This window comes from Erythranthe guttata, chromosome 11 (assembly GCF_056151865.1).
Source record: "Erythranthe guttata isolate IM_541 chromosome 11, IM_541, whole genome shotgun sequence".
In the NCBI taxonomy this organism is placed as follows: domain Eukaryota; kingdom Viridiplantae; phylum Streptophyta; class Magnoliopsida; order Lamiales; family Phrymaceae; genus Erythranthe; species Erythranthe guttata.
The window spans coordinates 17,328,636-17,350,395 of NC_142543.1; the positions used below are offsets into that span (position 1 = coordinate 17,328,636).

The 21,760-nt window shown below is 36.3% G+C and overlaps 4 protein-coding genes across 4 annotated transcripts; 1 reads left to right on the top strand and 3 right to left on the bottom strand.

Moving 5' to 3' along the window:
* Nucleotides 1–4,613: 4,613 nt before the first annotated feature.
* On the bottom strand, nt 4,614–5,698 carry LOC105955760 (cytosolic sulfotransferase 5). Its single transcript, XM_012979553.2, has one exon. The coding sequence runs from the start codon at nt 5,678–5,680 to the stop codon at nt 4,679–4,681; it is 1,002 nt and encodes a 333-aa protein (XP_012835007.1). The 5' UTR covers nt 5,681–5,698; the 3' UTR covers nt 4,614–4,678.
* A 4,431-nt stretch (nt 5,699–10,129) lies between these two features.
* Nucleotides 10,130–11,890, top strand: LOC105955794 (uncharacterized). The gene is made up of 2 exons (XM_012979588.2): nt 10,130–10,680; nt 10,772–11,890. Exons 1-2 carry the CDS (start codon nt 10,533–10,535, stop codon nt 11,800–11,802), a joined length of 1,179 nt encoding a protein of 392 aa, XP_012835042.2. The 5' UTR covers nt 10,130–10,532; the 3' UTR covers nt 11,803–11,890.
* Nucleotides 11,891–12,007: 117 nt separating this feature from the next.
* LOC105955795 (Alpha-L RNA-binding motif/Ribosomal protein S4 family protein) lies at nt 12,008–14,122 on the bottom strand. Its single transcript, XM_012979589.2, has 4 exons — nt 13,774–14,122; nt 13,548–13,655; nt 12,600–12,674; nt 12,008–12,468 (listed from the first exon to the last, which is right to left on the bottom strand). The coding sequence occupies exons 1-4, from the start codon at nt 13,905–13,907 to the stop codon at nt 12,237–12,239; spliced, it is 549 nt and encodes a 182-aa protein (XP_012835043.1). The 5' UTR covers nt 13,908–14,122; the 3' UTR covers nt 12,008–12,236.
* A 1,388-nt stretch (nt 14,123–15,510) lies between these two features.
* LOC105955761 (P-loop containing nucleoside triphosphate hydrolases superfamily protein) lies at nt 15,511–18,076 on the bottom strand. Its single transcript, XM_012979554.2, has one exon. It carries the CDS (start codon nt 17,945–17,947, stop codon nt 15,797–15,799), a length of 2,151 nt encoding a protein of 716 aa, XP_012835008.2. The 5' UTR covers nt 17,948–18,076; the 3' UTR covers nt 15,511–15,796.
* Between the last annotated feature and the right edge of the window lie 3,684 nt (nt 18,077–21,760).

Consider the following 21,760-nt stretch of genomic DNA (forward strand, 5'->3'; position numbering starts at 1 on the left):
AATGTGTAAATTATTAATTACTCGATTATTTTGGTCGTTAAATTATTAAGATTTTACAAATACCAAGTATATTAGTTTATAGAGATTTAATTGTAGCCTGTATTAAAATTGTAACATTCCGCAACATGTAATATATGATTTTGTTGCGTAAATTATTATTAGGGGTTTTTATGCAAAAGTCCCCAACCAAGCATGTTTATTATTCTAGGTTTAGGGGACATATCTCTTTCACCAATAAGCCCATCCCTTTAATATTTATTATAACTAAACGAAACATTCATGTATATCCCAATATTACCATCAACCATTTATACCCAATTCTTAATTGTAACCCCAATTTATCAATTTTGACCACAAAAATTCAATTTTGACTTTATTTTGGAGCATAATTTAATATGCTCCAATTTCATCCTTAACTTAATTTAATCTTAATTTGACCCCAAATTTCACAAATTACTCAATTTTAACCCAAAACTTTTTTTTTCAAAAAAAAAAAAAAAATTTGCCGCCGGATTCCGGCGGTCAACGCCGGTCTCCGGCGTTGACTTTTCAACTTTTTTTTATTTCTTCCGGATTTTTTCGCCGGTTTCCGGCGTTGACTTTTTTTTTCTTGTCTTCCGGATTTTTTCGCTGGTTTCCGGCGGTCTCCGGCGTTGACTTTTTTTAGTGGTTTTTTAAGTTTTTTTTTTTTTGTTTGGTTTGTTTTGTTTTTCCACGTCTGCCGCTAAACGTTGACCGTAATTGTGCTGTCACTGACAATAAATTAACGTAATTATACTGTCAATGATAGTTAATTAACGTAATTGTACTGCCGTTGACATTACATTTATGTAATTGTGCTGCCGTTGACAGTAAATTAATGTAATATTATTATTTTTTATTTTTTATTATTTTTTTATTATTTTGTTTGATTTGCTGACAAGTCAACGTAATTATATTACTGTCGTTGACAGTAAAATAACTGTAAACACAATAATTTTACTGTCAACAACATCAATATTATTATTTTTTTGGGTTTTTGTTTTGTTTGAGTTATTCACGGAGTAACGTAATAATATTACTGTCTATTATTGTAATATTACTGTAAACACAATAATATTACTGTGGTTGACGGTAATATTACTGTTGTTATAGTAATATTGTTGTCAACCACATCAATATTATTATTTTGTTTGGATTTTTTGTTTGTTTGAGTTATTCACGGAGTAACGTAATAATATTACTGTCTATTATTGTAATATTATTGTGGTTGACGGTAATATTATTGTTGCTATAGTATTATTACTGTCACTCACAGTAATATTAATTCTTTTGGGTTTTTTTATTATGTTTACATTTGTTGAACGGTCAACATAGTAATATTACTTTATTACACAATAATAATAAGTTTTGTTGTGTTAATATTAATGTGCTAGAGATTAATATAGCAATATTACTGTGTTAAACTATAGTTTAGTTATTTTACTGTGTTTAACAGTAATATAGTTAATATTACTGTCAATCAAGCAATATTGCTGTTTAAACGGGAAAAAAAATTACAGAAAAAAAAAAGAAGAAAAAAAAATTTAAAAAAGTCAACGCCGGAATCCGGCGAAAAAATCCAGAAGAAAAAAAAAAGTTGAAAAGTCAACGTCGGAATCCGGCGGGAAAAAAAAAGTTTTGGGTCAAAATTGAATAATTTGTGAAATTTGGGGTCAAATTGAAGTTAAATTAAGTTAAGGATGAAATTGAAGCATATTAAAGTATGAGGGGTTATTTTAGTCATTTACAAAAATCTGGACCATGTGTGGACTTATTGGTAAAGGAGATTTTTATCTGGATCTCTTTATGAATAAGTACCCATTTATGGGCTTATTTGTAATATGCCCTTATTATTATGCACACTTCTATATCAAAATTTGGATTTTACAAAATTAATTCATAATTGTTCCGCACGATAAGTATTTACATGCATGATAACATTCTTACGTTTATATATTAGAGCATATACAATGGGATAGCTAAAAATCCCTCTTCAAACAGTAGGATCCACGTGCCACATACTCATTTTCATTTACTTTATCACCTCTCTAAAAATGGGTCCCACATTTATCTCTCTCCAAATTAAAATTGCTCCAATGGGTATATTTTGTTACTCTCCAAAATACTCTCTAAATATTAAACTATAATAAAATATTCACTATCAATATAAAAAAATACATATTAAATTTTCAAGATTTTATATTTAATTAATAAAATTGATTTAATTAACTTGACTTTGAAATTAGGCTAATTTACGGGAAAAAATTACCATTTAATCATGTTGTGATTTACGTTAGTTTTTTTTTTTCTTTTTTATATAATATATAAAAACTAATTAATAATATTAAAATTTAACAACTAACATAAAATTGATATAAATATTAATAACACAAAGGATTACATAAGAGTTGAATAATATTGTTGGAACATCTCTCTAACTAATAGAAGACACCAATAAAATTTTAAATTTAATTAGTATTTAAAATTTATAATATTTCAGTTATCATTTCAATATATAAATAAATTTACGTTCAAAAATAGAAATAAAAGAATTGATTAATAATATAAAAAAAATATTGGTAAAAAATGGACAAATGATACCGAAATAAAAATAAGTTGCAAATTTTAAAAAATGGACCTATACATTTTACAGAATAACAAGAATAAAAAATGTATGGGGTCCCACCTTTTATTTCTAGAGGACTCAATAGCTGTGGCCAGCCATTTAAAGGCTGACCAAATGTAGTTAGGCCTGTTGAGGGTTATTGAGTGCCACTGCACCATTATTTACTCTCCAAATTTGGAGAGCCTTTAAGGAGTCCAATGTACATGCTCTTAGGATTAGGGTTAGCAACAAATAATCCCCTAAACATTGGACGTTTTTGCTTATCCCCTGAATGGAAAAAACTTGCACGGGCATACCCGAGCTTAATAAATTGTTGCACCGATAACTACAAAATTCTATTTTTAGCCAAATTCTTCCCGTAATTGCACGCGTGCAATTCACACGTGAAAATAGAGGGGCAATTTTGATATCTCAATCAACAATACAGTCCTCAACTTGTTTTTTTTCGAGAGAGAAAGATTGATTAATTTGGTGTTTTGTGCTTTCGAGTTATAGTCATTAATTTCCGATGGGCGGTGGCGGTGAAGCAGAGGTGGCAGGCGGCGAAGCAGAGTTGGGCAAGCGGTGGAGTTGTGAGAAGAGGCGGCGGAGGGAGGTGAAGCAGAGACAAAGGCGGCGGCTGAGGGCTGAAGTAGATGAAGAGTAGTTTGGTTAGATGATGATGCGGGAAGAAGAATCTTCTTCCTTTTTTTTTTCTTTTTCTTGTTAAGATTTATTTATATTTATTAAAAAGAAAAGAAAGAAAATTGGTGTAAAATGAAATGACCAATTTACTCCAGCTATATGCACGTGTAAGAGCATCTTCAAGAGGTAATGCAAACTTATAATTTACACATTATGAACAACCAAGAGCAAAATTGTGAACTCCAAGATGAAAATGTATAATTAATAAATTGGCTATATATATTGTAACATTGACTTTGACTTTTCAAATTTGAGAAACCAAAACTATCATTTAGCAATCTAGAAAATATTAAAATAATTTTTTATTGTACTTTATAATGTATTTATCATTAAAAAAAATTATATTGTCTTACTTGCTTTTTATATTTTATAAATGTACTAAAAATAAATTTATTATTTTACTTAATATTAATAATAACTAAATATTACAAAAATTATTTATCATTTTAATTAACATAAAAAAATATTCCGTAACGAATTATAAACTTTTAATGTTTATTAATATATATCAATTAAGTTATTGAAATTTTTTATATCAAATTTAAAATTAATTTTCTATGCTTGTTAATTAGTATTATTAGTTATTGGTATATTAACTAAAATAAAAGTTAAATAATTTTGTAAAACAAAAAATCATTAAAGATTCAACATATAAATATATTGTTTAGAATAATAAACATTTTTATTAATATTTTATAATAATTGAATGTCATCTGGAAACTATTTAATAAGAAAATTAAATATAATAATTGTGTAAAAATATAAACAATGTTATTAGAGTGCAGTGTTAAAAGTGGAGTGTTAAAACACTATTCATTGGTTATATTATAAATATAGACAACCGTTTTCAGACACACTGTTGAAGATGGCATAAGGCACGTGATATGGATTGCCGGTCAATTTTGGCAAAAAAAATGGACATTTTCGATGTCGGTTCTAAGAATGATAGAGTGCAGATATACTCGTGCAACTTTTTTCCCATCAGAGATAAAGCGCAAAAACACCAAAGTTTAGGAGATTTTTTGCAATTAACCCTTAGCATTATTCATGATTGCTCGACTTGAATTAAGTGACCAAACAATTTAAATTAGGATTAACGGCACTTTAACCCCCAAACTATTTTGTGTTTTGCACGTTACTCCCTGAACTAATTTCTTTTACAAGTTTTTACCTTGAACTCATTTCCGTTCAACTCTTGTCGGAATCACTTGCACACGCGTGGCACGTGAGGTTTTAGAGGGTAAATACGTCAATTCAGTTAAAAATTGTAGTAGAGTTCAGATAAACCAACTTCAATTCATTGACAAAAACATAATTAATACAACACAAAGGTACAAACATAATTAACTAAACCCCATACACAAAACCACCACCATGAAACTTCTCTCTAGTGACGTCATCAATCATCCGTACCATCTCCTCTCCAAGATAGTTCACATGATCTCCAACTTCACCCCTCCTGAAGAAAGAACTGTACGGCAACGGAAATCCACTTGGCGGCATCTCATTGGACATGTTCACCTCATGACCGCTCAGGTTCTCAAAGCTGCAGTTCTTTACAATTTCACCCACAAGATCTTGATCTTCACCGCCTTCGAAAGGGCAACCCAAGAATTCCGCAATTCTTTCGACACAACCATTCGGGTTTTCCTTGAGCTCCTCGTAAGTAACAAAGAACACTTTCTCGGGTTTTTTCCGACTCTCGTCTCTGTAGGCCAAGACGTGATCATAGTACGAACCGAACGGGACAATCCCTCTGCAGAATTGATCGACTGCAGAGGGAAGTTCCCACGGATCGCTCGCGAAAACGTTACCGGATTTTTGCAAGAAATGCCATAGTGAAATAAGAGTGTCTTTTGGGTTTCTTGTGATGTAAACAATCTTGCATGTAGACGAACTACGCAAAAGATCGCCGATAATTTGATATGGTATGTGAGTTGCCAAGATTCTACTACTAGTACCACCACCCTTGTTATTTTGATCTTCGATTATCGTGGGGATAAAATTACCGTTTTGGACGTAGAGATTTGTTTCTAGAGATGGGATAAGTTCTTGCGGATGGTTTAGAAGTAAAGTGTCCGATGAATTCGGAGAATGTCGGTGGATTATGGAGTGGAGAAGGGCTTTCAGCCAGGTGGTTCCGGTTTTCGGGAAAGAAGCTAAGATTACATCATTTGGGAGTGGTTTGAAGTGTTGGAGAACTTGTTGGGTGGTTTTGAGGTATGTTTTTGTGAACCAAAAGCCATTGAATTTGTAGAGGAATTCATGGCCACACCATTTTTCTATTTGGGAAGAAGATGATGAAGATGAGTTGTTGAAATGATGATGATCATCTTCTTCTTTTTCCATGATGTGTGGTCTGTTGAATTGAATGAAAATGTTCACCAACTTGTATGGGTATATATATAGAACTTAAGGGAGGAGTCCGGGGATGTAATAACTCGTGTACTACTGTTGAAGATAGGGCTGAAAATTAGAACGGAATTTCTTTTTTTAAGCAATTCAGATCTGAAATTTTCTGATTTTGGGAAGAAAAAAAAATTTGATAGTGGCGATTTCAAAATTGTGATTTTTGATCCGATTTTAAATTCACAAAATAATTTCCGAAAAATCTATATTTTTTTGTGGAAAATTATAACTTATAATAATATAAGTATCACTACGCATTTTGTAATTTAGGTGATTAATTAGAAATTGAATATTTCGAATTTCTGCACCGATTCCAATCTGAAAATTTTCAATTTTGGAATGAATTTTTGCATTCCAGTTTTTGAAATTTCGGTTTTCTTCTATTAACGAAAGTTGAATATTTTTTTCAAGTGGTAATTCCGATCTGATATGTCATGTTTTCACCCTTAAGTAAGAAATAGGGAACGATGATATGTTAAGCAACTCATTTTCTCTAACCATGGAGGCACATTTCAAGAATAACAATTAAATCATATCTACAAAAAATTGGATAGATTTTATAGAATTCATATTTTTGCATGTGGTGACGTTGAAATATCATCAAGAATATATATATTTATATATATATTCACACGTGTGAGTGAATTAGGAACAATAATAAATAATATAACAATATGGGTTGGTGAAGGAAGGACGTATATAATTGATGCTTGGTGCACCAAATATGTACTTAGATTCTTCTTTATGACGAATGCATTATTGGTGCATATATTCATGTATAGATTGTGAAGAATATAATTATGTAATAGTGGATGCTTCTTTATGAATGCATTTGGTGAATATATTCGTTTATGATATTGATTAGAATTATTATATTATTTTTAATCCCATTTTGCACCTTTAAAATATATTTTTTGGCATTTTGCACCCACAAATAAATACTAATAGCACTTTGAACCCTTGAAAAACAATAAATCATGTATTATGCACCCGCGAATGAATTTTTAAAGCAAATGAAAGTAATTTAATATTTTTGGTGGTGTTGTTTTTAGAATGCGAAATGTTAGAAATTAGAATCATTTTTATGTATTCATCAATCTTTTCGAAACTAGAAAGTGCAAAAATAAAAATATATCTCATATTTTACATAAAGCAAAAAAGTACAAAAAAAATTCAGCTATTTCGTTATCGAGTTATTTGTAAATTATATCTTCTTCCAAATTTTTCTACCAAATATTTTCATTAGTTACAAATAAAAGATCCATTGATCGAATAATTTAGTGAGATTTTTTTTTTTGGTAAGAAATGATGTTTTATTTCAGTAATTCGTTGTGATATTTTTTTTTCTTTTTGTCCATTTTGTATATATGCTCGAATTTATATTGGAGGTAGAAGAAAGTAATAATTCAATTTGTTATTTTGCACCTTGCAAATAAAATAAAATAACCAATAAAACTTGAAATTATCCTCATTACATTTTAAATATTCAATTTTTTAAGGGTGCAGAGTGAAATTAAACGAATATATTTCCGTATATGAATTGTCAAGGATTATATTGCATTGAGGGTAGACTAGTACATTTATACTTTTTCATTCAAAATTCTCATAATTATGATTAATAATCACAGATTAATTTAGGTGGTGTTTGCAAATGATTATTTAAAAGCAGAAGTTAGTGATTGTGATTTAAGTTAGTTTTAAGTGCTTATTTCTAAAAGTTGGGAGTGTTTGCAAATATTTCGGAAAATGAACTAAAATTGAAAAAGCAGGATTAGGGGTGCTTTTAAAAAAATAGCTTAAAGCAGATTATTTTAAGAGAAGCAAAAGCAAAAGTTGATTTTGCAAACACCTAAAAACAGATTATGGGCAAAAAAAACCGCATAATCACTTTCAAAAAGCCTTTGCAAACACCACCTTAGTTTACTTACATTAATTACTTGGTAATTAACCAAATTGTATACACTAATCACATAATTAGTATATATATTTACCTGCAACATGATTTATTTGAGTTCATAATTCGGCTGAAATTTCTTATTTAATACATGGACTGAAGCCCAATTTGGTAGGCGGAGCGAAAAGGTCAGAAGTGGGTTTGGGCTCAATACATTTGGATCCAAAATTACTTTATTTATATATTTATTTGAATAATTTAATAAAATATAATATTATTATTATGTAAAAAAAAATAAAAATAAAAGAATGATATAATGAGCTGAGCTCGAAAATTTTGGCGAACTTGGCTCGTTTACACCTATAGTCTCAATCAAGGGGTGGAAATTGAATGGAAATATCAAGTTCTGCGATTTCGATCTGAATTTTTTTGTTGTTTAACAATATTTTTCATTCTAAATTTTCCGAAGATTTCAATGTCCAATTCTAATTTTAATTTTTCATTTTTTTTAACAAAATTGTAATTGATATTCGATTCGTAATTCGATTTTAATTCCAAAAATATTTTTCGAAAATTTCAATTTTCCAAAATTACACTCACAATCTCAATATTATTATGTATATTGTTTAACAGATTACTAACGATTTAGAATTTTCGAATTCCGCTGATTCTGATTCAAAAAAATTCAATTTGAGAATAACTTTTTTCATTCTGAATTCTGAAATTTCGATTTTTTTTTTTTTTTCTTAACGCAATTGTAAATTCACAAGCTGTGCTTGGATCTACATTACTATGTGAAATGAAGTCGGCTATATTGATTTAGAATTTATTGAATTTGAGCCAACAACATATATCCATAACAAATAATTAGTAGTAGTTTGTCTTTTTTTAAATTAAAACCCGTGAAAATAATTTGCCATTTTGTGAACCCGTGAAGACAGAGAATTCCTTAGACAAAACCATCAGTTTCAACCAAACAGGACTGCCTATGTTATTTATTGTCCCTCCAATTTTTGTACCTTTGTTGTAATTATGAATCCAATTATCTAATTTATTAGAGTTCGAGTTCGAGTCCAGCTTCATACAGTAGAACTTCGATAAGTTAATAATTTCGCTCGACGTGGAGGTTTAGAAATTCTTAGAAGTCTTACTTTTAACATGATTTAATTGTTACGGTTAATGGCGGACCCCACATTTTAATCAGGTTGGACTCGAGCACACTCTCAACTCAACGTTCTTACATTGTATTAATAAGTCATATTTATGTATTTAGCATACTCAAATTATATCGACTAGTAATTAATTAACGTTGCAGGGTAACATTTCAAAAGGGAAGAAAATCGTCCGTAACGATTAAAGCGGCCATGGAAAAAAACCAAATAAAAATTAACTTTCATAATCAACCGATACGCGCATATTTTTATAAAATAATCTTATATATAAAAGAAAGAAACGTTGGGCAATCCTAAGAAACCCTATGGCATTTTTGTAATTATTTATTTTTTAGTATTTTTTTTTACTAATTTTCTAATTATATTTTCAACAATTATCAAAATTGACACTGAACCGTGAATAATCATTCCGGTTTCAATCTCCTATTTTTCATCAAAATATGTATATCTCAAATCTTAAGAAATAAAGATAAAAATTTGATTTGTTAAATTGATCAATTTTATCACCTTTAAAATCCAATTCCGTGCATCGCACGAGAAGAAAATGCTAGTACAAAATAAAAAGATACACACGGAATTTTCAAAAATAACATTCGTTTATTCCTTTTTATATATAAAGGTAAGTTGGGTTCGCCGGTTCGGTCATAAATTTTAATAAAATAAATATTTGAAAGAGACAATTGTAATTTGTAAGTAGTTTACATGGTCAATTATAAGAAATTGTAACTAGTTTACATGATCATATTTTAGGATATAACTTTAAAGAGTTTGATATATACTTAGTTTAGTTAAATATATTATAACTTTAAAGAGTTTAATTTATTCTTCTTCTTTTTTTAATCGAGGGTGTTCGCCCCTGAACCCCGTATATTTCTAACCTACCCTATAACAAATCCTGCATCCGCCACTGAATACGGAAAAAATTGTCTCCACTAAAATGCTTATTTCTAAAACATAATTCGACAGATATATTGAAATTTATCTCCTCCCAATCTACAACTCAAAAAAAAAAAATCCCTTTTTTATTACCCGATATGAAAAGAAAACGAGACTCGGAAGTTTTTCGAAACACAGCCTACTAGAGTTTCTTGAAAATTACCTGAAATTAAAGACTACATCATGTATAGGCAGGCAGGTATTTGATGACAAAAAAACCCATGCAAATGGCACTTGCTATCTTTCTTAACTAAACTCAAGTTCTGAAAATGTGATTTTTGTCACTCATGAATTCTGTGGTTTCTATCTGTAAGACTCTCGTGAACCAACTGGTGCCCCCAACCCCCAATTCTCAACCAAGAAATGTGTATTGAAACAACACTAAATAATAAATCAAGATAAGCCCAAATAAAAAAAAAAAAAAATAAGAAAAAAAATTATTTTATCATTAGTATAAAATATATATTAAATGATGTTTCCTTTTTGTCTGTTTGGTAAATTCATGCCTTAGAAATAATGCTTATGGTTTGCAGTTCACTTGTTTCTGCATGAACCACATTAAGACCCCCACCCCCCCTCCTTTTTTCCCCTAATATAAAAATAGGTTTTAGGGACAACCCTATCTATCTCCATAAACTACCAAAAACACACACACTAGTATGTGAAAAAAACCAAAAAAAAAACATTTTCTTACATGCATGTCAATGAAGTTTAGCAGTTGTTTCGTTCTTGAAAACCCGTCGAATTTCGCCTAGTTTTTTTTCTCCGATTCTTTTTTTTTTTCGAAAAAATGTCATGGTTTTGGGCTGTAATATTTCTCACCTTTGCATTTAGTTACTCTTCAGAGGGGTTTAACAAGAAATCATCTGCTGTAGTTGTTGGCACTGTCTACTGTCAGACATGTTTCCAGCAGAATTCAGCCAGCCGCTTCATCGAAGGTTCTTTTTTTTTTTTTTTTTTTTTTTCCGATTTTCGAGTTGCGTTTCGATAATAATATTAACTTTATCCGGAAATTTTCTTGCTCTTCAGGTGCATCTGTTGTAGTTAAATGCAAGGACAAAACATCAAGTTTCAGACAAGAAGTGAAAACAGACAGCCGTGGCGAATTCAAAGTCGACCTACCTTTGTCCATCAGCAAACATGTCAACAAAATCAAACAGTGTTCGGTTAAACTAATCAGCAGCAACAAACCCTACTGCGCGGTTGCCGCCACCGCCACGTCATCGAGGCTCCACCTTAAATCAAGAACTCAAGGGGCCCACGTTTTCTCGGCAGGCTTCTTCACTTTCCGACCACTCAAAGAACCGGAAATTTGTGACCAGAAACCAAGCATCAATGGTGATGAGAAAATCTCCCCGATCTCAAACCCTAACGACCCAACTTTTCTGCCCCCGATTCGGGACCCACCCCCGGTCGATCCGCCCCTCCTCGGCCGCCTCCTCCCGCCAATCCTTTCTCCTCTGCCGCCGCTCCTCCCCGGAATCCCATTTCTGCCGCCAGTAGTGCCTAAGAAGGAAGAGTCTCCAAAAGCATCATCTGAGAAAGCCGTGACCGACCCCCCCACATTTCTGCCGCCGGTTCAAGATCCGCCGACGTCCGATCCCCCGCTCCTAAGCCGCCTCCTGCCGCCGATCCTCCCCCGCCTACCACCGATGCTGCCTAAAATCCCATTTCTGCCGCCAATACTACCTAAGAAGGAGGACTCTCCAAAAGCCTCGGAATTGTCGTCGGAGAAAACCGTGATTCAGCCAGAATCTTTTGGATTCCCCCCGAATCCATTCAATCCGCCAAGCATTTTCCCACCAAACCCTTTTCAACCACCATCTTCCGTAATCCCTCCGATTTTTCCGTCGCCTCCACCTTCGATTTTTCCTCCACTTTTACCGACGCCTTCTTCCCCACCTTTCTTCGGACAGCTGCCGCCCTTTCCTGGCTTGACTCCGTCACCATCGCCGCCGCCGCCAGCCTTTCCAATCCCTTTTCCTCCGTTTCCTTTCCAGCCGACACCTGGCTTCCCCGGAGTGCCGCCTGCCAAGGCTTCGAAAACAAGCTCCCCTTGATTGTGAGGTTCACATAGTTGCCTTGTGCAATTTAATTATACCAAATTATCACACTTTGCAATAAATTCTGCAATGTTTTGCTTTTTAACATATGTTCTCTAATAGCTTTCATGTTTTGTAAATGTCTATTAATAATTTAATACAATTGTCAAGTGAACTTGGATGGTGAATTCTTTGACAAGTACAATAATACTGAAACTCGAGATTTAAGTGCCAAATTAGAAAGCTTCCCTCGAAATCTTGATAAAAAAAACCATTCGAAACATAATTATATTGCTTCCGAAATTGAATAGTACATCGACTACTTAACAGGAGCAAAAAAGGCCAAGCCAAAGAATAAATTACTTGAAAAAACGAACTACAAAACGACAACGAACATACACGACAGTCTTCATAGTCGACCAACTTCTCGTTGTACTCTTTAAGACAGTGCATTAGATCATCGCATCATAGTCATCCAACTTCTCGTTGTACTCCATGACCTTCCTCTTAATCTTCGATGTATCGACCCATGTAATAAAGTCTTCCATATTCCTCGTAACAAGAAAAGCTGGGTCGGTAACTGTTTCGGGTCCCACACGAATATGCCCCTGTTCGATATACGTAACTGCTTCTTTCAAGTGTTCTGCAAACTTCAGCCGCATCAAGATAGTGGCAAGCCTACGCCTGAGGGAAATAGATTACACCAAGAAATAACCATTAGAAAATCTGCATTCGAACTATTTTTGTTTTACGCAGATGGTAAACCAAGAATTGTGAGAAAATATAAAATGAATTGCAGTTTACATGTCACTTACCGGCAAAAAGATGACACAGACAAACGCTCGCACAAAGCCAAACTTTTACGAGATGGTATAACACCCATGTTGTACCTAAATAATCAAAAAAAAATCAAACATAAGAAATTCAAATTGTAAATTTGAATCTTCTTCACATACAGATATACTTAATAAGGAAACTTGATTCAGTCGAGAAAATCACACGTCTTTCATATTTGAGAAGTACCAATATGAACTCTTAAGAATTACCAGGAAAGCATGTTACGTATAACACAGAATAAGATACGTGTCGGCTACCACGTATTCTTTCACTACAAGCACCTTTATGAAGCAATTTTGCAACTGTCTATCGTATACCTAGGTTACGTGACTGCAATTAGGAATTCAAATATTCCTCCTTGCCACAAGAGTTGCAGTTCTCATCAATCTAAAAGAAGAACAAGTTCGATGCTAGTTGATATCCATGAACTCACGCTTGAGCTTCATTCAGATAAGCCCTAATAAAATGCTAATTACTTTTTTTTGTTTCGTTTAAATTCGTCAACATGGTCAAAATCGTGGAATCCAATAAACTGAGGCTAATATATGTGGAGGATTGAGGCTCTGGAAAGTGGATATTTAATGACGTGAAGCATCAAAGAAGAACTAACATAAACTATGTGGGGTAGCTCGTATTACCAAGCTCGGATTAAAGTTGTTTTTTTAATGTAAAAAACTTTACTAAACCTCTATGTTTGATTGTTTCTCCACATAATTTACATACTGCCAATACACTAAGATGAATCGATTTTGTGAATTCACTATTCAAGAAGCTAAACATAATCCAATAGCAGCACTTATATACAAGCATTCTTCATTTATACGGAGTTGTTCCGTAATCATTCGATACTCGATATATACAGCCAACCATATAATCACTATCAAAAAAATCAAACACAGCACTCAAAATTTAATCTTAGAACTCACAGTTTTTCGAGAAGGGCCTCGGTCATCTCAATTCGATAAGGATCTCTTGCATCCATTTGTTTCAGTATATTCACTAGCTTCTGCGCCATTCTACACAAACTCGAATACCTAAAAAAAACATACATGAATTCATCTCAAAATTACATTATCAATTGAAAACGCACACAAAAATTTTGAAATTCTGAATTAATTTAACGAAAGGAGCAGACTTTAATAAAAAAATTACTTTTTGTAGTCATCTCTGCCAGTGACGTGATACCGTTGAATTACCATGTTTTCCCTCTGGCCACCTTCTCTCTTCCATTCCAAGAAATTAACTTTCTTCAGCAGCTTCTTCTCATGAAACTTCAGCTTCCTCATCTTCGCCGGTCGTTAACTCCACGCGCCGCCGCCTAAGAAGGGAAAATTCTAACTCCTCAAGCCGCCGGGAAATTGTAATTGGAATCGATTACTGAAACTGAAGCGCGCCCCGGTCTCGAATTTGAAGGAGTTTGGTGGTAAGGGAAACCCTGAGTAAAACCCTAGAATTTGGGGGATTCGAAAATCAATAGAAGAATAAAGTTTTGGGCTGATATGATAAAAGGCCCAAAATCGGGCCTCCATTAAAAGAGGCCCAGTTATTCCTAATTACACAAGCAAATAAGTAAATGGGGAAAATACAATTTTCATCCCTCAAGTTTGCACTGATTTCACATTTGGTCCTCAATGTTAATAAAAAAACACATTTGGTCCTCACATTTCAACAATTCAACACTTTTAGTCCTTTCTGTTAATTTTTCGTTAGTACTAACTTAATCAAGTTTGTGCCCATCACTGTCTTAACCGACGGATTAACGGTAAATTGACGGAAATGACCAAAAGTATTAAATTATTGTAACATGAAGGACCAAATATGTTTTTTTGTGAAAATGGACTAAATGTGAAACTAGTGAAAACTTGAGGGGTGTATACTATAATTTTTCCTAAGTAAAAGTAATTTTATTTAAGTGTTTTGAGTAAATTATTTAAACTAACATTTTTTCCATAGCGATGCATAACAATTATAATGAACTGTATTAGTGATATTGGTAACAATATCAATATTTAATTATTTATACAAATTTAATAATATAAACTTATTCCGAAAAAAAATATATAAATTTAATTGTCGTAATATGATATTAATAGTTAAATAAATGAAACAGAGAAGAATTAGAGAAAATATGCTGAATTTTTTAGGTTGCCTGAGCATTTTTTTTTTCCTTTTATATATAAAGATGGATCTAATAATACCTTCTAGTTGATTAATATCAAAAAACGTAGTAATTTTTATCATTATGATTTCCATTTTCTGGGTTATATTTGATTATCTCTAACAAACATGATTAAAACAACAATATGAGTGTACATGATTTTGCTCTATACTATCAATAGAATTAATTAATTGAATATGTTAAACTAGCAAATAAATTATAAAAGTGAACTACATGTGTGGTTTTTTGTGTTGGATGAAAGTGTTTTTATCTTCGCCTAAGCTTTGAAGGAACTCCGGTATAAATTTCCTATGGTCCGAGTGTTGATCAAGAATCGCACCATGTTATTAGACCCCGTGTTTTAACAAAGATCGAAGATGGCCGACATAACACAACCAAGAAAACAGAGTTATACTGCACGAATTAGCTAAAACTGCAAGAAAACACAAGATACGGAAAAATACGAGACGCCGAGAATTTACAGATACCAAAGATGAACTAAAGCTTAACCACCATGGTATACGTAATAACTGCATACTCTTGAAATATGCGCTTTTATAGTTTAATTAGTCGACACGCATTTGGCGATCGAAGTCGAGTCGTCGCAAGAACTTCATGAATAATCTTATCTAAAAAAGACAGCTGATAAAAATTTGAAGTTGCAAAACAACTATCTTTCGAAATAAACAAACGTACAGAATCTCGGAAAATAAATATGAGGAACCATCTCGAATGATCAAAGTGCTTTAGTGAATAAAACATGTCAAAGGTACACAAGGTACACAGACAGCCAAAAGACAAACCAAAGGTCAAATGACACGAGATCGAAAATAGTTTTACAAACCAACTCCCACGAGCATCGATTCTACACTAGATAGATAACAACTGGTACGGCAATTTTCCTACACTCACAAGCCACAAAGGCTGGTCTTCCAAAATTCATGCTTTTCTGAAATGCACCCTTTTTGTCTCCACGTGCTGCATCAAGAAAAAAAAAATTACTCGTCGATGCATCAATCAATGAGCAAACACGGTGTCGTTCCGCCTAGGCGGCCTATCAGGAACTCCCCCAGGCTTAAACTTTGAAGCCTCGTGCCTAGCAAGCTCCGGAGGAACGGGGCTGTTGCTCTGCATAAGCATCTGCTTGAGATCGTAAAACACTTCTGTGTCGTGCAGAGTCAAGAACGTCGTCGCTATACCAGTCTTGCCAGCACGACCTGTTCTTCCAATCCGATGAGTGTAGGCTTCGATGTTATTAGGCATGTCGTGGTTTATGACGTGCGCCACGTCAGGTATGTCGATACCGCGTCCAGCCACGTCGGTCGCAACCAAAACAGTGAACCTCTTTGTCCTAAAACCTTCGAGGCTCACCTCTCTCGAATCTTGCGACTTCCCACCGTGCAATGCCGTCACTTTATAGCCCTCTCTCTCCAAAACTTTGAAAACGTTATCCGCAACTTTCTTCGTGTTGACAAATACAATAGCTGTCTTGTCACCGAGCTCGTCCAGCAATCTTTTCAATCTATCCATCTTATCGTTCTCTCTAACCATCATAACGTGTTGGGTAATGAGGTCGGTTGCCTTTCCTGCAGTGCCGATATTGACCACGACGGGGTTTCTCAAGTACTTCCTCGCTAGCCGCTCCACAGCAGTAGGCATAGTAGCACTGAACATATAAGTGGTTCTGTATATCCTCTTCTCGTCGAGCTCTTCATCTTCGTTCTCCGGTTTCATGTTACTCGAAGGCATTGCATCCAATACACCAACTACTTGTGGTTCGAAACCCATATCAATCATACGATCGGCTTCATCAAGAACCACATAGTTACACTGGTTGAGAACTGCATACCGCCTCTCCAAACAATCAATAAGACGTCCGGGAGTAGCAATAACAACCTCACACCCCTGCCTAATCTTAAACCCTTGTTCTTCTATGGATTGTCCTCCAACAATTGACACAACCTTTATTCCCAAGTAATGTGCGAATTTCACGGTCTCTTCTTCAATCTGCTGAGCAAGCTCTCTCGTAGGAGCCATCACAACAGCGTAAGGCCCCTCAGCCTCGTTTTCTTCGGTAATAGGAGGAAGCCTAGTTATGTAAGTCAGCATAGGTAGTACAAAGGCAGCGGTTTTACCCGAACCAGTCTCTGCGATACCTATCACGTCACGCTGCTGCAGACCAAGTGGAATTGCCGCCATTTGAATGGGCGATGGAGTCTTGTAGCCAGCCCTCTCAACCGCCCTGAGTAACTCCGCATTCAACTTGCTCTCGCCCCAGCTCCTCATTGGTCGAGGAATCCTCGAACCCTTGTAAGAAATGTTGAAATCTTCCCTGAAGATCCTCCAGTCTCTCTCAGTCATCTCCTCGAGCTTCTTGTCGGACCAGTGGCGGTCAACCCTCATATCAAAGGTGTCGTAGGCATCGGCAGCCGCCTCCTTCTTCTTCTGCGCGGCAGCTTCTTCGTGTGTCTCCTCGATTCCATCCTTGTGGCGGATTTCATCTCGGGTGTCCTTTTCGTTCTTGGCTGCGAGCTTTTTCTGCTCCCTGCGGTCCATTCCAGCCCTGAATCCACGGCCGAAGAGGAGACGAGCTTCGTGAGGGTTCTGGTAGAGGGAGTTCATGTCACGAGAGGTGTCCTCGGTGTTCTCCCAATCGAAGGAGAATCGGAACTTCTCGCTCGGCTTAATCACCCTCTTTTTGGGTTTCTTGGAGCCCAAATACTGCTCCTTTATAGCGGAGAGCTCGATTTCACGCTCCCTCTCTGCCAATTTCTCTGACCTGGACCGATCCCGCGCTTTCTGCTCATCCTCGCGCTCTTTGTCACGGTTCCGGCGCTCGGAATCGCGCTCCCTCTCACGTTCACGGTCGCGCTCACGGTCACGGTTCCGACGATCGGAATCTCGGTCACGGTCACGGTCACGGTCTCGGTCACGGTCACGGTCACGGTCTCGGTCACGGTCGCGGTCACGATCTCGTTCGCGGTCACGGTCACGGTCAGCTGAAGACGAAGGTTTGGAGTCGTCTTGGAGAAGAAGATCGGTACGGCGTTTCTGCTGGGAAGCTACTTCTTCCTGGCGGCGTTCGAGGGCGCGCTTTTGGCGCTCCTCCTTCGTGAGGAAGACGGGCTTCTTCACTCCGTCGAGGACTTCGTCGGAGGCCCTCTTCATGATTCCGGCGGTGGTGTGAAATTGGGCGGATTTGGGAATTAGGGTTTGTAGCGATTTGAAACGATGAGTTTTGGGGCTTACTGTGTACAGTTTTTAATTTTTATTTTCTTTTATTTCTTTTAGCGTATATATAGTTAAAAATAGGGATTTGCTTTTTACCGTTTGAAAATTGTTATTTACCGTTCAAAGACACTCTCTCTCTCTAAAAAAAATTGCTCTCAAGACGATTTCTTCACAAATCATTCTTATTGGTGTGATATACGAACATAAATGAGTTCATCGGATGAAGATCTGGATAGCGGACACAGCGAGGTAAAAATTCCGTCTTTTCGATCGAAAAAAATGGGCTAAACATTCAAAAGCCCATCTCGGGCGCCCGACAGTGCAGTGCACGCCCATGTTGGGCGTGCAGTTGGCTGTTACACGCCCATTTTGGGCGTTTGTAGGCCAACTGCACGCCCAACATGGGCGTGCACTGCACCGTCGAGCGCCCGAGTTGGGCTTTTGGGTTTGAAATCCTTTTTTTTTTTTTTTTTTGAATCAATTTTTTTACGTTTTTTTCAGGACGATACGTCTACAATTGAAGTTGATCATACCGATTATTTTACCACTACTCAGTTGTTTGACTCGAAGGATGAGGTAGTGGTTTGGGTGAGGTTCGTTGCAAGAGGTCTTTTTTGTGAAAATAGTAAAAAGAAGCAGTCCTAAAAAAAAGATTTTTTTGACTTGTGACCTATACGGGGGAAAACGAGAATGTCCATCAACTAATCCAGACGCGCGCCCGAGAAGGACCGGTAGCAAAAAAATAGGCTGTGGTTTTCATATTGTCGGAGAGCTACGATGGGATGATAGATGGGAGGTCAGAGTAATATACGGGAAGCATAATCATGTTCTGATATACAAGTACGGGCATGGGATGAGTGCATTGTCTCAGGAGGAGGCGAAGATCATTAGTGATCTGTCACAAAGTCATGTGCCGCCCAAGAAGATTTTGGCTAACTTTAGACAAAATGGTTTGGGTCTCGATGCTTATTCGAAACAAATATACAATGAGAAGGCGAAATTGAAAAGACTATCTAGGGGTGACCGTACAGTGATGCAACATTTGATTGGGTTGCTTGAGGAGCATAACTATTACAAGTGGTTCCGTACTGATGAAACAACACATGCAGTTACTGATTTGATGTGGGCTCACCCTCAATCTGTCGAATTGTTAAGTAAGTTTCCGTACGTATTACTACTTGACAGTACTTACAAAACCAATCAGTACAAATTGCCTTTGTTGGAGATTGTTGGTGTTACTCCTGTCGGGAAAAATTTTACTGTTGCAGTCGCATTTTTGCGCCATGAAAATGAAGACCATTACACATGGGTGTTGCAAAAGCTGAAGAGACTTTTCCCCCCTCAGACTCTACCTAGTGCCATCGTGACGGATCGAGAGTTAGGGCTCATAAAGGCGCTAGAAAATGTATTTCCGACCGTACCTCATCTCTTATGTCTTTGGCACATTAACATGAATGTGGGGCGTCGTGCTTCAAGATGTCTCGGCAATAGTAGGCGTCGCGGCACGGCTTTTGTACTTGGTACGTGGCAAACTTTGGTAAAATCAGTGTCTGAAGAAGATTTCGCCAGGAATTACACAGCTTTGATGGACGAGTACGCGAATTATCCAGATTTGATTGAGTATCTCCAATATGGTTACACCATATTTTATTAAACATAAATTTAGCTTAAAAAACGAAAATCAGGTCCTGAACACCTAAACATAAATTTAGCTTAAAAAACGGAAATCAGGTCCTGAACACCTAAGTATCCCTCGTCCTACGCCTGCGGTGAGAATGTCGCCCCTGAGAGGGTCCTGCATCCCGATCGTCAGCATCAGCACGGTCCAACTGTAGATACTCAGCGAATGGGGCGCACATGTCCTGGATCGTCCTGAAGAAGTCATCGGGCATATGCCGATATCCTGGAATAGTAGACGGAGGCAAGTTATCGTAGAAGTACGGATGCAACACTCGGGTGAGATCATATATAGCCGGAACTGCAGATGGTTCCGCTCTTTCAACCGGCTCGGTACTAGGATGTACACGGACGTGGGTGTGGTCTAGAAACCACGGCATATACTCCGGATCCGACTCCCAAGCTGGACGCGCCGGATGACCATAGTAAGCTCGACTAAGCATGTGCGTGTGGGGGATATCCCACATCTGATCGCCAGGCTCATAGTTAACCTTGTAAGATGCTATTTTTCTCTCCCTCTTAGACCCTTTTAGCGGACGAATTGGGTCCGCCGGTTTAATCTGCCGAAACCCGAACTGACGCAAAACTCTATCGGGCATATAAGGCTCGACCGTATCCATCCATCGAATAGTCCCGTGATGAACCGTCTTTGCAACTTCAGATGACACTTTCAATCCAAATGGCGTCCAATTCACCTATATTCATTTAATAATACACATATATTAATAAGCATAATTAATATAAAATGATACTTACTTATATAATACACATAGATACTTACATCTGACGGACGCATCGAATCGAGACGTCTACGATAATCTACAAGTATATCCTCGTCCTTAGGAATATGATGTATCACCTGCCACCGTTTACACCATGGCTCTCCCGTAACATGTGTGTTAACCATCGGAGGCCGGAAACACGGAAAATACTCATATATCCAACACTACAGTACGGGAAATAATAATACGGCATAATTAACAACAACAACAACAACAACAACAACAACAACAACAACAACAACAACAACAACAACAACAACAACAACAACAACAACAACAACAACAACAACAACAACAACAACAACAACAACAACAACAACAACAACAACGACAACAACAACAACAACGACAACAACAACAACAACAACAACAACAACAACAACAACAACAACAACAACAACAACAACAACAACAACAACAATAATAATAATAATAATAATACCTCTAATAGTGTCAGACATCCGGCAATCTGCGCCGCCTCAGCTCGCGTAGCCATGCCCAACTGTCGGTACAGATAGGCCAATGTAGCCGAACCCCAAGAATACTCGCGAATCATATTGATTTCCTCTAACAGTGGGAAAAAAACTGCTCTGACCTTCGATCCACTCTTATCCACGAACAACAACTTTCCGAGCAAGTATGCAATATATGCTCGTACCCGATACGCGGAATGAAATGTAGAATTGTCGCCAGACATCACCTCCAAATCATCTAACCGGGGTCCGCCACCATACCACCACTGCTCCATAAGTGCGGGGTCGACCCCGAAAGCTCTCGCACCAAGCTGGATCGCGTCGGCCTTATCCATCCAAACGTTAGGGCGAATTCCACTAACTCGCAAACCCATGATGAAATGCACGTCGTGGAGGGTAATTGTCATCTCACCGAATGGCATGTGAAAACTGTTGGTGTCTGGCTGCCACCTCTCAATAAAAGCCTCTATTAGTGGGTTATTGTGCTGAGGCAGCGAACAATCACGCAAGTGATACAAGCCCGTACTCTCCAGTAGTGAGACACAATCATCGTCGTCGGGGCCCGGCCAAGTACACTTCGCGTGCGATCGTAATTTAACCATATGTCGACCCTGTTCAAGATATATTCATATATAAGTATACCACAAGCAAGTGTAAATATTATAAACAAAATTTATTAATATTAATAAGTATTACCTTTCCCTCCCAAATGTCGTAGGCAATATGTGCTCCAAAACTTGGAATCAAGTGAGCGTATTTAGGTCCACCGGGTGTCTCACCGGTCAACATCCAAGGTCGAGAAGGAAGTTTTTTTCTCG

Coding starts and splice junctions, on each gene's coding strand:
- LOC105955760 (XM_012979553.2), bottom strand. CDS start 5,680: ATGGAAAAAGAAGAAGATGATCATCATCATTTCAACAACTCATCTTCA.
- LOC105955794 (XM_012979588.2), top strand. CDS start 10,533: ATGTCATGGTTTTGGGCTGTAATATTTCTCACCTTTGCATTTAGTTAC. Junction 10,681..10,771: donor AGCCAGCCGCTTCATCGAAG/GTTCTTTTTTTT, acceptor CTTGCTCTTCAG/GTGCATCTGTTGTAGTTAAA.
- LOC105955795 (XM_012979589.2), bottom strand. CDS start 13,907: ATGAGGAAGCTGAAGTTTCATGAGAAGAAGCTGCTGAAGAAAGTTAAT. Junction 13,656..13,773: donor GGCAGAGATGACTACAAAAA/GTAATTTTTTTA, acceptor TGTTTTTTTTAG/GTATTCGAGTTTGTGTAGAA. Junction 12,675..13,547: donor GAGGCCCTTCTCGAAAAACT/GTGAGTTCTAAG, acceptor TTGATTATTTAG/GTACAACATGGGTGTTATAC.
- LOC105955761 (XM_012979554.2), bottom strand. CDS start 17,947: ATGAAGAGGGCCTCCGACGAAGTCCTCGACGGAGTGAAGAAGCCCGTC.